This window comes from Hetaerina americana, unplaced genomic scaffold (genome assembly GCF_022747635.1).
Source record: "Hetaerina americana unplaced genomic scaffold, ioHetAmer1.1.p SCAF_2, whole genome shotgun sequence".
Classification (NCBI taxonomy): Eukaryota; Metazoa; Arthropoda; class Insecta; order Odonata; family Calopterygidae; genus Hetaerina; species Hetaerina americana.
The window spans coordinates 95,230,218-95,245,811 of NW_027286763.1; the positions used below are offsets into that span (position 1 = coordinate 95,230,218).

Consider the following 15,594-nt stretch of genomic DNA (forward strand, 5'->3'; position numbering starts at 1 on the left):
GCGGAAAATTTTTTCTTCGTATAACTTTCTCTTTAACTAGAGTTACGTTGAACTTTCATTATTTATAAAGTGCTTATTTGATGTAATTGGCACTTACGTGCAGTTTTATGTCGTTAACTGAGTTCATGTAAAATCTTTTGTAAAATCGAATTTTCAAAATTGTTAGCAAGAGTAGCGTCATGTTACTTCATGCACTTGTTTCAGTAGAATAAGTCGAGGATTTCCCTTATAATAATGCCGTCTTTGTGGGAATAAAATCTTAAACGAAACATTAACGTTAGGTAGTTGAGAGCAAATTTGGTGTGGAAGTGATTTCTATGCTGTATCGGAAGTTTGAATTCGACGTTGTCCTCGTAAATTAATTCCACCAGTTCCTGGACCATTATTTAAATCTGGTGTCGTAAATTCGGGACTTTTACAGCCATGTCAAATTTTAAAGTGATTGGTACTCTGTTATTTGAGTTCGAAAGAGCACGGACTTATTTTGGTTAAGTCATCCTGTTTAACGCACTTTGAAGTGTTGCAGTAAATATTCAATGGATGGAGTTAGTCGTTTTTGTAAGTTTTTCAGAGAGTTTTCACGCGCGTCTTAGGAAAATGGTCTTCAGGTTTTTGAGATGAATTTTCTTGTGAGTAACCGAACAAGCGTCAGAATAATTATCGTAAAAATTACGATTTAAATATAAAAATCTTTACTGCAATTCAACATTTTATCCGAAGCAATAAGCAGTTAGCATACTTCACATTCAAGGGCAGATTCATTAATTTCTCTCCCTCCGAGTTGCAGAGTGTGTGATGCATTTAAAGTGTTCTTATCTCGGTCTCCTAGCTAGTACTGCTCGGAATACCACATAAAAATCCGCCTTGCTCCAACCAATGCTTTGAGAGGCAATCTACCGTCCACCATGAATATCTTCTCTTGATGAATATCGTACACGTGACAGCATACACGATACCTCCTGCTTAGCTACTAAGAAGCGAAGTGGGCACTGAATCATTATTTACCACGCGGCTAGGATTATGTAGTGTTGAATTTTGTGCTTCATATGTATTTTCGCTGTCGGGATATTCGTATTATCAGGACTAATTTGGAAATAATGCGCCATGGATTAACTAAAATTACATTACAGTGTTCATCATACAGGTCAGGGCCCTCGTTCCATCCGTAGGAAATCGTCCCATTTTTCCGTTTCCGGGAAGATAAAGTCTTCTGCCACTGGTCCTGAGGTTACAGCTCTTTCATAAATTTGGGTTCTTTCCCATGTCATTGAATGAATGCATTCCACCGCCCATCGTTTTCCAGAGATACCTCCTTCTGTGCTTTTTTTCATACTTTTTTAACCCTTGCGTATTAAATAAAAAGTGAAAAACACGGCAATAGTTTTCAAGAATATTTTTTGATAAATGGTGCCGAGTAAGTTTTGCCTATTACATTAATTGATACAAAAAATGAATTCCTGGTAGTGAAGACATTGAAATGTGGACGAAATCATACGGTTTGCAATCCAACTGAATAATAGCGTGTCTACCTTTCCTCTTTTCATTATTAATGTGCATGTTCTTTCGGTAATGATATGAGTAACTTTGAGATTGATTTGAGATTGATCAAGTAATTCAATCTCGTCCTCCTCAACCGTGAAGCACGATTCAATAAATGGACGAGATGGCAATTTTTCTGAAATGCTAACTAATGTTAGCTAATTAATTATCTAACAATTTTATCTATTCTTAGAACTGGTATATATTTTGGATGAAATCCAATGGTTGGCTATGGACAGAAAAAATGAAAATTTATATACTGCTTGAAATACAAAAGAGGTTCATATTTATATTTGACACTTTCGTGCTTAAATGATATTTAAGCAGCAGCATCAGTAGTAACGGTAATTAAGTAATGATTACATGAATCTTTCTTTTCTTTTTGATAATTTTTTTATTATTAAATAATCTTTTTTGGAGAAGTATGTTTTTGAGTTTTTTACGGGGATAATAAAATTTGTGCACTTCCTGTCACTCATATCGATATCAAGTAAAGGATTCCTAACTCTCTGATAAGAAACACTTTGTACCACATGCATCGGTCACGATTAATGTATCATTTAACCTGGTATGGGATAACGTTTTGGTACACGAGGCAGATGATTTCATGCCTATTGAACAGGTAAAATAGGGAACTAATTGATTTACAGGTTTTTATATTAATAAAGTTTTCATCAAGTGAGCCATTTGATGGAAACTATATGAATTAAAGTAAAATACTCAGCTGCCACTAATTTCTCACCACGTATGAAAACAACAGTGAAATTTGAAACTTAATTATTTACAGACTTTCGCAGATAAGAATTAAAAGATCAGGAACTATGGATTGAAATATTAGCCCGCGAGATTATTAAACTAAAGTCCTCTTTAATATTAGTTTCCTTAAATGTTTCTTAACGTAACGGTTTCACGTTTTAAATGTCCTATTATTTTTGTGCCCTTTTTTAATCCTTTTCGTAAATATTTTTGTCACATAAAAGTGCTAGAGAACACAAATCCTCATAACACCATACAAGGGGTTTTTAAGTGCGCTCTCGGCTACGCGAAATGATCGCCGCTCAAAGCAGCTGACTTTTCGACCAACTTCTAGTTCCCCGTGCATCGTCTCGCCACCATATGCGCCCGTGGAAGTCGCCGGGAAGGCAATACGATGACGCACAGGGCGTTTCGGCGATTAAAAGAAAGTCATGGCGTCCTGTGGCTGGAGACTTATTGCATCGATTGGCTATTGTAACGAGAGGAAGGAGATGACAATCCGGCATTAGTTGTTCCATTAAATAATGTGAGAGAATGACCAAGAGAGGACGGGGCATTGTTAAAGTACCTCGGAAACCAAACCAAAAGGTTCTCGTTAAGAAACAGTAGTGCTTCTTTAGTGTTTTTCTTTGTAAGAGTTCGAGAGGAATAATTTCAGTGATACCAATATTTATTCTCATACGCGATACACGTCCGATGGGTCTGGTGGTGACGTACTATGACTAACCAGTGCGCACTGCTACCAGCCACTAAGTAAAATAAAATTCATCATCATCAACATGAAATTGTGGCCAACTTTAATATATGAATATTACAACATTCAGTCTCTTTAATCATATATGACTTAACGCGGCCTCAGTGGACGCAAAAACCAAGCTATTACCCGCTAATGCAGCAATTTCAAGGAAAAACGAAGGGTAAAGGTAGGAAAGCGAAAGTAGCTGTACTTGGTGAGGAGGAGAACAATGATTTCACAGATATATTTTGAAATAAATGAACAAGAGGGCTTTTTAGTTTATCTTGGCAGAATGTTTGCTAAAGACGGTGGGATAGATGAAGTGAGTAAAAAGGCTTGGAGAGAGGATGGTGGGATAAAGGTTTTTCTTTGCACGAGGAGGAAAATAGTGTAAGCCAACAGAAATGACCCTGTATAAATGTGTATTCCTCCCTAAATTATTGCATTGGAGTGAAAGTGAGTGTGCCACGATAAGCGCTATCATTGGCCAACGTGGTGGTAGTGGTGTACTTCCTGTAGTGTGATGTCGTAAAAATAGGCGAGAGATAGGGTGTGGAATGATTGGTCACGGGGAAGAATGTAAATTGGATGCACCGGTAATAAAAAGGAATGAAAATGTGTGTTGCCCGTGTGGTCATGCTGAGAGAATCACCGAACAGATATATGAGACAGAGTATGAAATAGTTTGAGAGGAAGGGATATGCATACCGAGGAATTGAAGGTTTTAATGTGGTCGAAGAGGCCCTCAAGTTAAAGTCTCCGGGAAAATAAGAGGTACTATCGCGACATAGGCGAAAGTGTGACAGAATGAGCAAGTATTAAAGGAATTGGTATAAGAGATTAAATTTCCAGGCATAATCTAAAAACAAACATTTACGTCAGTGTCTACCTCGAAAGGGAACGATCCTAAGATGATGTGTGTGCACATTTTATGATTGCAAGTTTTCTATGCTTGCAAACATCTATTGCCATAAAATGCATTCGCTTCCTCGATAAAATATTTCATGATTTCTGGCCGTAACAGCATTTTCCACTCAACTTCTGAAACACTATTATGTAGCGCATTTGAAACCGGTCGCTTTAGTTTCGCCCCCGCCGTCGAACCGAAGCCGCTCGTCATCGCAAGCCATAGCGACCACACGTAATACATTACGACGGTTTAAGTGGCTTTTGGCGCGACCCGATGCATACCCTCTCACAAGGGCAGTTTCCATCACCGAGTCAATAATTGGTTTTGCCACATTGCACGCAGGTCGGTCTGCTCTTTCCACGGACTCAGATCTCGGCGCTGATTTCGCATCCCGCGATCTCTTGCCTTCCGATGAAATAATTTCAGGCGCGTATTCCCTTCAACGGGAAGGGGGGTTGAGAAGAGCCAGGTACTTGATAAAACCTTCATGTTTCTTCCTTTAGACTTCCGAGTAAGAAATTGATGAGAGTCATTTAAATGAAAAGACGTGTGGTCTCGAGTATGATGATTGCTTTTAGGAGAAATGCTTCCCCCAGTCTTTGATTCCATGAAGTTCACCCATGCGAATATATTTTCCTCTCTGTTCAAAAATAATTATCTCTTTTACTTAAGAGCATTCAATTGTATGACTACTTTTTCAGGCTTCCCTGGTATATATTTGATACATAAAGGTGTTTCAGACCTCATCTCGTATTTTCGATTCAAAGTGAGATTGAATCACTTTAAAATTTCGCATAAATGTTGTTTCACGGCCTAGATTTCGAGGTTTTAGCATCTATTTACGAGTTGATTAATAGGCATTGGCACTCAGTACAAGTCATTCATAAGATATTTTGAAAGTTCCACGGCCATTCTGAATACATAAGAGAAAATAAAACTCTCTTATTTGTGCTGTTTTATCTTGACTGTTAGTGTGTTCGAAGTCTCTTTGTCATTATTCAAACTTAAAGTATATATCTTGAGTTAGATTTCAGTAACCTTAAATTCGCTGTTACCTCCTTTCAATCTCTCCATTTTCCCTCCATCTGGCTCGACATTCATCTTAATCGGTTTTGGGTAAACTGATCTTTGACGCTTCTCGTCCCCTTTAGCTCCCTATTTCCGTATCTATCTTTCTATGCTCTTCACCTTTGCACTTACTTTAGTATTAGTGCACATTTGCTTATTTTCCAATTCACGATCTTAGTGGAACCTTTCTAAGAAGAGACGGGAGGGCTTTTTTCTTTCAGGGGTTTGAAGTCTAGCGCATTTTGTTATATTTTTATGTGATAATGCAATACACCCTTAAAATACGTTTCGCGGATGAAAACAAATAAACTCAGGGGGCATCGTGCGATTATCTTCTATACCAATAAAAATCAAAAGAATCAAAAGCGTCGATTACAAACAACAAAACGCCGTCCATCTGTGAACGAAATCTATGTATGCTAATTTTCGTGTGCGAGAACCGATAGTTCCTTACATTAAGTGCTCTACTAACTATGATTTTTTAGGCCCCGGCTGGACTTAGTGGTGAGAGTTGAGGAAATAAGTACGTTAGCTTACACAGCACTTAAAACAGCTTATGAGGGAATTCATGATATGTACTACAAGGAGCCCGTAGAGCAATTATAAGTACAGAATTTTGCTGAGTATGTTACGTTTTACAGTTTCGAAACCTTTTGCCGAAGAGGATGAACGTAAATGGGAAGACTTTTGAGATAAACATGGATGGTCGGAAATGTTTCCGACTCAGAAAATTTCAGAAAAAATGTCTTGTATCTTTGTTAGGTCGGAAACGTTTCAGACCACCCTCGTCCATGAAGAAATTTAATGTATGCTTATATATGGCAAAAAGATGGAGAAAATTAGTTATGAAATGAGAAGATGAAGGAAAAAGAGTTTATTGTAATGAGAAAATTGAGAAAATCGTTGGGGAAAATAATAAGAATGTGGTGATATTGAATGTAGGAAATATTGAAAGAGACGATCGATGTAAGTTTAGAGGGCTGAGACTATAGAATAATGGACAGTGGAAATGAGAGGGGAAAGTAACTGGCTAAATTGTCGACATGGAATTCCATTAAGTGCGTGGATATAAAGTAAGAAATTATCTAGAAACAGACCTTATTATCGTTCGAAAGTGCTTAGTTAATTTATGAGTTATATTTTTGCGGACCGCTCAGTAAGTACCGACAATCAGTAGATTACCAGATATAATTTCTGAGTTATATTAATAAATAGGGAAGCAATACATCTACGTTTACTCATTTACACCGTTAAATGTACATTGCATTTTGATCCATTAGGTGTTATACGACATTTAGGCGCTTAGCGATGAAAAAATATGACTATCCTTTTCTAATCTAACCCAGTTCCTCGGTGTGAGAAATGTACTCGGTCTCTCCGAAAACCTAATAAACTAATATAACTAACTCGCCAGAGTTGAGTTCAGTAGAGCCATATAACGAATCTTTAAACTTATTGTCATCCATATGCACCCGCACGACCATTTCGGGGTTTGGAAGCCCATTCATCAGTAAAAGAAGACTGTGAAGTAATATACTTTCAGTGAATTTAGACGAAGTGAGTTTCACATTTATCATACTTCTTTCTTTTTCATGCTATTTCTTGCTAACGGTACACATATATATATATATATATATATATATATATATATATATATATATATATATATATATATATATATATATATATATATATATATATATATACATACGAGGGTCATCCGGAAAGTAGTACCCGTTCGTGAAATAAAGACACAAAAGTAAATATTAACAAACATAAAAAATTTTATTTGAAAGAGGATACTTTAAACTACTTCTCAACATAATCTCCAAGCAAATTAAGGCATTTGTCATAACGTGTGACAAGTTTCTGTATTCCTGCTGCATAGTCCTTCGCCGCCAGCTCATTGAGATACGCGAGGGACCCATCTTGCACAAATTTTTGCATAATGCAGATGGTGTTTAACAATTTCATGAACAATTGTTCGAGAAACATTGGGAAAATGCTCACAGATGTCATCAATTGTGACGCGCCGATCGTTCCTCACGAATTCGTCAACTGAGCTCACCAGTTGGTCTGTAATGACAGACGGTCTCTCCGAACGCTCATCGTCGTGTGTGTTCCCCCTCCCCATGTTGAAGTTGCGACACCACCGCCGAACAGACGACTCGTCCATTACATTGTCTCCATACACCTCCTTTAATTGGCGATGAATATCACATGGGCGAACGTTTCTTGCATTGAGGAATTTAATCACTGCCCTCACTTCACAACTGGCGGCGTTCTCAATTTTTTTAAACATTGTAAACAATCACAGAAACAACACAGGCAATGCTAGCGTCACGCAACTTGGCTCAGAGAAGGCAGACAAGACACTGAAGCTATCTGACCTCGTCCAGCGGCTACTCGCGTCGTCAGCACTTCATGCGGCACGAACGGGTACTACTTTCCGGATGACCCTCGTATATATATGTGTGTGTGTATATATATATATATATATATATATATATATATATATATATATATATATATATATATATATATATATATATATATACACATATGCATATATATATATGCATATATATATATATATATATATATGCATATGTGAGCAAAACAAAGAGAAGTACATATAAATGAAACTCACACGTTTTCCGAATTTTCAGTGCCCATGCCACTTTCCCCTCAGGAGAGAAAGAACTCCTTCTTTCCCGAGAGAAAGGAGGAGTCTGATGAGTGAATAGAGATGGATGAGGTTTGGTCACCGAAAATTCGGGATACCTGTGAGTTTCATTTGTATTTGTTTCTTTATGTTTTTGTTCGCTAGCGCTATCTCGCTTCTCCTTTAAATTATCTTTCACATCCATAAGACTTTCCTTGAAAACACACACAATATATATATATATATATACACCTATTAATTTATTTATGTGTGTGTGGGTATATATATATATATATATACATATTCATGTATTTGTTTAAATATTTATTTATTCGTTATCAGGGTGTTTTTACTATGCAGTTGCGGAAGAGGTACTTTCAAAGCATATTCCTCCAGCGTCAATTTGGAAAGGAATTTGGGGAAACGAAATTTAATGCAGTGCTGTGCGTTTCTCAGTATGAGTTCAATGTCCCCAGCGCGGGAGAAATAAAGGATTACTTTGCTGACGTCAGGGTTGCAGTTTGTAATTCTTGGAATTCGTTGTTTCAAATACTATCGCATTGTTTTATTCCCCATTCCCACGCCTCACTCTCGCGGACACCTCTGTGTACTGGCATCGTCTCTTTTATATCCCGGCTCCGCTATTTCTCGAAGCAGCGTTACATTCCCGGGTGTCACGAGAATGGATTCGTGGGGTTAAGGAAAGGCGGAGAAATTTATGGAGAAGAAGGTGTAAAATTGTTGAAGCATCATCCGCCGCGACCCTCATCCATTCTCACTCTGGTCGTCAGTCAAACCTCGGAACCGGATTTCAGACGCAACGATTTTCAATGCAGTTTCGTTGGGATTCGTGAGAATGTTTTGTCCTTTTCTAAGAAAGCCGACGCGTAATTTTCGAAGCTCAAGTTATTTTCAGTTTGCATATAATTAATAGAATAGAGTTATTTTACCATGCTTCGGAAAATGTAGCCAGAACTTCATGAAAATGGCCAGCAGCTTTATTGAGATGCGTTTTCTGTATTCATGTGCCATTTTTGAATTTAAATGCATATTTTTCAACTTCAGTGTTAGAGAGAGTATCACACCACTGTGAGTTTAATCGGTATTACCACGATGTTTGCTACTAATACAGTTTCGTGAGAACAAAGAGGAATTTTGCATTTCCCCATTAAATTTGCATAAAACTTCCCGATAAAGTCATAAATGTCGTCTAATTGGAACGGAACTTTGCTGAGTCTATTTTGCATAACTACTACAACATTGCATTTGTTTTATTTTCTAAAAAAGAAATGGGCATTAGATTAGATTTTGAACAAATATGTAAATTAACAATTAGTGCATTGGAAATTGACATTATATTCTATATGGTCTGAAAGATGATTATTTAGCTGTAGTCGTCCACTTGAATAACTCTCGTATAGTATATGTTACTCTTTCTGCGATGCGAATGGATTGATTAAAAAATAATAATTACTATTAGCGGTAGTCTCCCGATCAAAAGTGCGTAAATCTTGGCTCGACCCTCTGCCGTAAGTAGTCGAGCACTTATAAGCGCAACCGTTAAATCAAAGTCGATCGCCTTAATTGGCTTATGCTTCATGGAAACAAATGGACTTGGCCGCTTGAAAAAGGACCGGCATGACATCACAAAAATATTTTTCCCCATGCTATTATGATTTATTGAAAATTGAAACCTTAACCATTTAACCTTAATGATTTACTATCGAAATTCATTTTGTTTATTGCCACCTATTACATAATTTGTAATTGTAATTCAAATTAATTTTAATGAGTTTTGACACTTAGCATGTAAATGTTCACAATCGGTCAAACTAAATTAATCCGCTCTATTTCGAGGAACAGGCATACATACTTACACATTGGCATTACACACATAACACCCATGATGCTAATGGCCGAAAACGTCCGCTCAATCCATTTCCCGTCTGCTTTCTCCGATTCAGGGCAGGAAGTGCACAAGCAGTTCGGGGCGTGGTTCATCGTGTACCAGGTGCTCATCGTTTGGTGGATCGTATTCGGCCTGGGCTACCTCATCATGATCCTGGGCTTCATCACTCGGGCCATGCGCTCCAAGAGGATGCTGGACCTGGAGAAGAGGATGGCACACAAGATCAAGCGGACGCAGTCCAAGCTCTGGAGGGGCATGAGGGACATGGGATACTTGAGGCGCCTCCTCAATGAAGTCTACCTTCTCAAGTTCAAGGTGGGTGGCAGAGCGCCGAAACGGATTGCGATCTCTTGAGGCAATCGGAGCAAAAAAAACGGGTTGAAGTGAAGAGAAACGGGGGTATTGCTTGCGGGCTGGAGGTCATCTTCTTCCACTCGGTCCGTTTAGTCTTCACTATCTCATCCTTGGTCTCCCCACACTTCTCCTTTCTAATGGATTACATTTCATAGCGTTCTTCGTCATTATTTCTGTAGGCATACGCCCAACATGTTCGTTGAAGTTAGATGTTGTGCTGCTATTTCTGTCAATGACTACACTCTTTAAGCGTATATATTCATTACGTCTTTTCTATATATAACTATGAAAATTTCGTTTACGGTGATTCTGTCTCTAATGTATTTTTTGTAGGTCCTCAATATTCTCATTCCTGTAATACGGTAGGTACCTTCATTGCCTCGTTAAATGTCATTTGAATTATTTTCTTTGTGCCACGTATAACAGGTCATTTCTTCCATTATATCTTTGCCTCAAACTTGTCTTGTTCTATTTCTATGCCTAATCATCAAAGACAATTGTCGTCCTTATCGGGTGGCTACTAAAAAATGCCATTGTTTTCGCTGTCCATGTTTTCAGGTTTAATTTTGTAATCTACTAATATGCTCCTTATATTAAAATTCGTAGTTTATCTTTCTTTTACTGTTTAACTACCTTGTCCGGAAATTTCATTGTGTTCAGGTATTCAGTTTAGCCTCAATTTCATATCCGAGGCTATATTTCTTTCTTTCATTCTTTCATTAAATCGTCATTAGAGATATGGAACAGAGTTGGTGACCTACTACAGCCTCTAATCAGTTCAATTTCCGTTAACAATTCTTTTCTTTACTAAAATTTTAAAAAAATTAAGAACTCGTAAGCTTCACGCAAAGCATCCGAACAGGCTCTGGAGACAATGGCTCTAATTCTTCGGCTCACTGTGAGTACGCAACTAATCGTTAAATTAGACAGCCAATAAAATTGTAACAGGTCTGGGTGCCTTATTTGGCATAATACTTAATAATGGTGATCACCATCATTGAGTATTATGCCAAAATTGTATGGAGCATAAAATCGATGCTCAATTTGAACATCTTATATTTTATCAGAAAATATTGATTCTAGAATGAAGCCAAAAAAGGGAGGGTTGTCTGATTTGGGAAAAATTTCCTTGAAATTGCAGTAGTTAAGGTATGACCTGACATAGGAGCCACTGGAGACAACTTTAGAACAATTTTATCCATGTGTAGTAAAAATTCTGCGGTTCTACGTTAGGCTTAAGCAGAGACTTTGCTCCGAAAAAGAGAAATTAAAATAAATATATGCATTATCTTTATAAATAAATGCATGCATTATAATATAAATGTACAAAATCATGGGTAATATAAATATGTACATATATCACTTAAACACTTATATGCATGTATGTATTTGATGTGCATGTACATATATATATATATATATATATATATATATATATATATATATATATATGTATATATATATATATGTATATATATATGTATATATACATATATATTTATTTCTATATGTATATATATACATTTATATTTGCATTCAAACACACGCACATGAAAATAAATCTTTTTCACTACACTGAGTATTCCAGATAACAACCAAACGTCCCCAGACGCTATTAAAGCCCAGTAAATATATCAACCCGACGATTTTCTTCACAGCCTCTAGGGAAAAGGCTGTAAGGAAACCACCGACAAACAGATGGTTTACAGAATTCGTTTTATCTTGAACAAGTCAAGATCACACCACAAGTTGTAATACACTATCAAATGGGTGCCAGTCTCTCGTTTACAAGTTTCTTTCGCCGTATTTTTATGACTGGTATCCTTACACTCCCTGCTGGTTGTTCCTTGGATGGACAGAGGTTATATTTGTGCAAATATAATTATTTTCAGTACGAAGAAACAAACTGATTAATTTTATCTTTAAGTGCATTCGTAGTCGTCGATTCCCAGTAGTCATTACTCATGCAACCTCCGCTGTTGGTTTTATGGTGGCGCTTGGCCAGTAATTATTATCACTGATGTATAAATTATCGTGCCCGGCATCAAATCCATTCAAGCGTAAACCTGATTAAATCAGTCGTGCTTAAAGAAGAATAGATCTAAAGGTGGAATCATTTCTCACGTTTATTTCGGATTTATTTTATTATCACGGATTTAGTATCATCATCATCAGTATTTCAGTCCCAACATTGCTTTACTGCAAATCATTCTTTTCTATTCAATGTTGATTCCTTCACCCGCCCCATACAGCTTTTCTGTTTTTTTCTCCTCTTATTTTTTCATATGTACTTGTCTCTTGGTGTTCTTCTCGGGATCTTCTCTTTAATTTCTGTTCTAGTATATTTCTAAATAATTCAATCGTGCCTCCAGGTGTGTCCAGCCCAGCTGATTCTTTGCCGTAGAGCATATGCCATATGGTCCTTTTCTCTTCTGCTTTTTCGTATAGTTCCTCCTTTCTCACCTAGTCTGTCAATTTAATATTTAGCAATCTCTTCAAAGACTTCTACTCTTCGTCGGTCCACTTTTTTAATGTTCCATGTCCCTAACATGAAGAATGCTATGCTTTATAAGCGCGTTTTGACGAACTACTTCCGTCTTTACAACCCCAGTTTCTTTGAACATACAGGGTCGCACCCAAAAGTGGTAGCACTCTGTCCACATTCGTGTCGGTTCTTGCCGTCGATGGCCGTCCGGAGCGATGGTCGTCTTCAACGAGCTCCCTACCCTCTTTAAACAACTTGTGCCACTCAAATACTGTGGAACGGCTTAAGGCAGTGTCCCCATAAGCCTGCTTGATCATATCGAGGGTCTCAGTTGCCGTCTTCCCGAGTTTCGCACAAAACTTCACGGAATAACGGAGCTCTAAATTCAGATTCATTTTGTTTTTCGACGCGGACAAAAAACTTGCTTCACTAAAAACGGTGTCCTCACTCAACGACAGCCCGCAGGCGATTGAGGTTGGTGTCGGTCTGTTGCTAAGAGCCCCCTCCACCTTATCCTGCCAGGCAGACCCCCCTCCACCGCTCCGTTCGCGTCAGAGAAAATCAGTCCTACCACTTTTGGGTGCGACCCTGTAATAGTTGCTTCTTCTTCATGAAAACCTTCTTGGCTGAAGGTATTCTTCAGTTAATGCCAGTCGAGTAGAAGTTTGACCGGTATCAATGCATATTGTTATTCGAAAAGAGCAACCAACACCTCGAAGTGATAAAAAAAGTGAATTCATAAGCGCCAATAAAATAGTCATTGACATTTATCGTCCTACTTTTCGGGCAACCTTCGCTAATGCAATATGGGATTGCAATCGTATTGAGAAAAGGTGATTCGTGTGTTTTCAGAAGTCAACTTAAGCGTTTGAATAAGTATGTATACTTCATTGTAATTATTTCGTCACATTGGATGAGGTTTCAGCAAGTGACAACAGCGCTTGATGACCCAAAGTCCACGATATTAAAGTTTCTAAGAATTTCAAGTTTTCAGGTTGACATACAGTATTCACGCTAATACTTGTACGTAGAGCACTGAATTTCGGGTACGAAAGAAAATTCGGATTGGTTGGTCTCTACGGGTAAAATATCGCATTATATGATAGTCTCCACGGGAACATTCACTATTCTCAGGGAAGAGCATATTCAATGGGTAGCGTGGACCTGGAGCACCTCTTACTCGTAACTTTAACCCCCAAATTACAGCGAGTAATTTTTTGCAAGCAGTGTGTCTAGATTAATAAACAGGCTAGGTCCGTTATTGCTAAATTAGTATGAGACATGTATTGTTTGCTTATTACGTAGCCTAAACATGTTGCGGTGTTTTCAGTGCGTTTCATAGAAGTTAGTCTCTGAATATTAGTGCGTAGAATCTTTCGAAATGTTTTAATAATTTACTGTTTTGTTTTACCACAGTTATTAGAAGGTTCTCGGTCACAAAATGAACCTATTTTAGATATATCAGCTCCGCAAAAAATATATTTTAGTCTATAATGAGAAGTGCAAAATATTTAATTCGGAAATAAACTATCGTAGCGAGTGGAAAAAAAGTGACGCGCATTTGTTGTTGAGAGATTGTTTTCATACTGAGTATACTTCAACCCTATCGAGCATGCTACAGAGGTCAGTTTGCACATTTTCCAGTCGTTGTTAGGCCTGTGTGATTCAATCATATTTACGTAGGATAGATTCAGAAGAGAAAATGCTATTGAAGACGCTGACGAGAAGACGAGGAAAATTAATTGGAGGCGCGGTAGTTAGCTGAATATCATAAATGAAGGAAATGTGAAGGAGAAGAATTACAGAGGGAAGCCTAGGATGAACTACGGGAAGCAGGCAATGAAAACTTCGGTTTAAGGAGGTATGAGAGATTGAGAGGGCACAAGAGAGTCTGGAGAACCGCTACAGTTCATTCCTCGGATTGATAACTCACGATGATGAGGATAGATTCAAGCATTCAAGAATTTTAATATCCCTCCCATACAAGGTGCTGATCTTTCAGGTGCTGATTTCGTGTGTGTTTATTTATTATTAGCGGTAGGCTGCCGTGTTAGGGTAGGTTTTCGATGGGCGCAGGGCCTTGCGTACCACTATGATCCTAAGCTTCGACTGGCATAGTGTCAAATATCATTAAACTCCATGCTACAAACTATAACCCGTTCTTTATAAATTCATACTTTTCACTTCATACTTTCTCCCTCTCTTGATTGCATTCAAAATGCTACTCTTTTCATCTCGCTACCTCGATTTCCCAAAATTACTCTCTTTTTAGTATCTCATTGCCTCTCAGTTTTTCCTGCCCATAAGAAAAAACCATTCATTCATTTATCTTCCTTCTCACAAGATAACTTTTATGCTCTTCAATTTTTCCAAAATTATATGTTTTTGGTGCTCTTTTGCCTCATTTGCTTAAGATAACTACATGAAGGTTCGCAGAGGTTACGAAGAAACGAAGAAGCAAATGTCCATAATTAAGACCACTCAATAGGAAGTTCTCCTGATACGTAGGAGAGAATAGCCATTTGATATTGTCCAAAACCTACCTCTAATCGGTGTAAAATATTGAACGGAAGTGTATATGTATAGTATATATTCATGGCCTAGTGCCGGTGTCATTTTATGCATTTCATGGGATTGTAATCTATTTACTCCGTCCTCAATGAATCTTTTCCCAATAAGGATTTGAATATCGGATGAACCGTAACCTAAGGCCAGAAGTTGCCCGCTGTTTGTTCGAAATACAGTTACCTTTGCTCCTCGGGTCTGAACAACAAGTGTGCCGAAGGTCTTATCCCTTAAACATCTTATCGCACAAGCCTTATCACTATCACTTCCTGCAAATATGAACTATCCAGTCCTTACAGACGACAGTCCGATGGTTTTACTGGCATTTCATTCTGTATATCTGCAAAAATTTCGAGATTATCATTGAGTCTGGACGGAATCAATCATCGGTCTAGGATGATGGAATTTGGTGTATAACCCAAATAAAATCACGAAAAATCACAGCTGTGTGATTCATGGGCATTTCATTTTTTTATTTTTGCAAATATTCATTTTTGTGATAGCTAAAGTAACCTAATTAAAAGGCATTACGCATAGACTTTACCCATCGGTTTCTGGAGAATTCCATGCTCTTGTGTGATTTTTAGCACCGATTGATTAGAAGTTT

General features: G+C 37.7%; 1 protein-coding gene across 1 annotated transcript in view; it reads left to right on the forward strand.

Annotated features, from left to right (window-relative positions):
- Window positions 1–15,594, forward strand: part of Ork1 (open rectifier K[+] channel 1) — a 156,050-nt gene that overhangs the window by 116,000 nt on the left and 24,456 nt on the right. Inside the window, exon 5 of the mRNA XM_071585606.1 lies at window positions 9,639–9,898. Coding sequence (XP_071441707.1) covers window positions 9,639–9,898 — 260 coding nt within the window. The remainder of the gene's footprint in view (window positions 1–9,638; window positions 9,899–15,594) is intronic.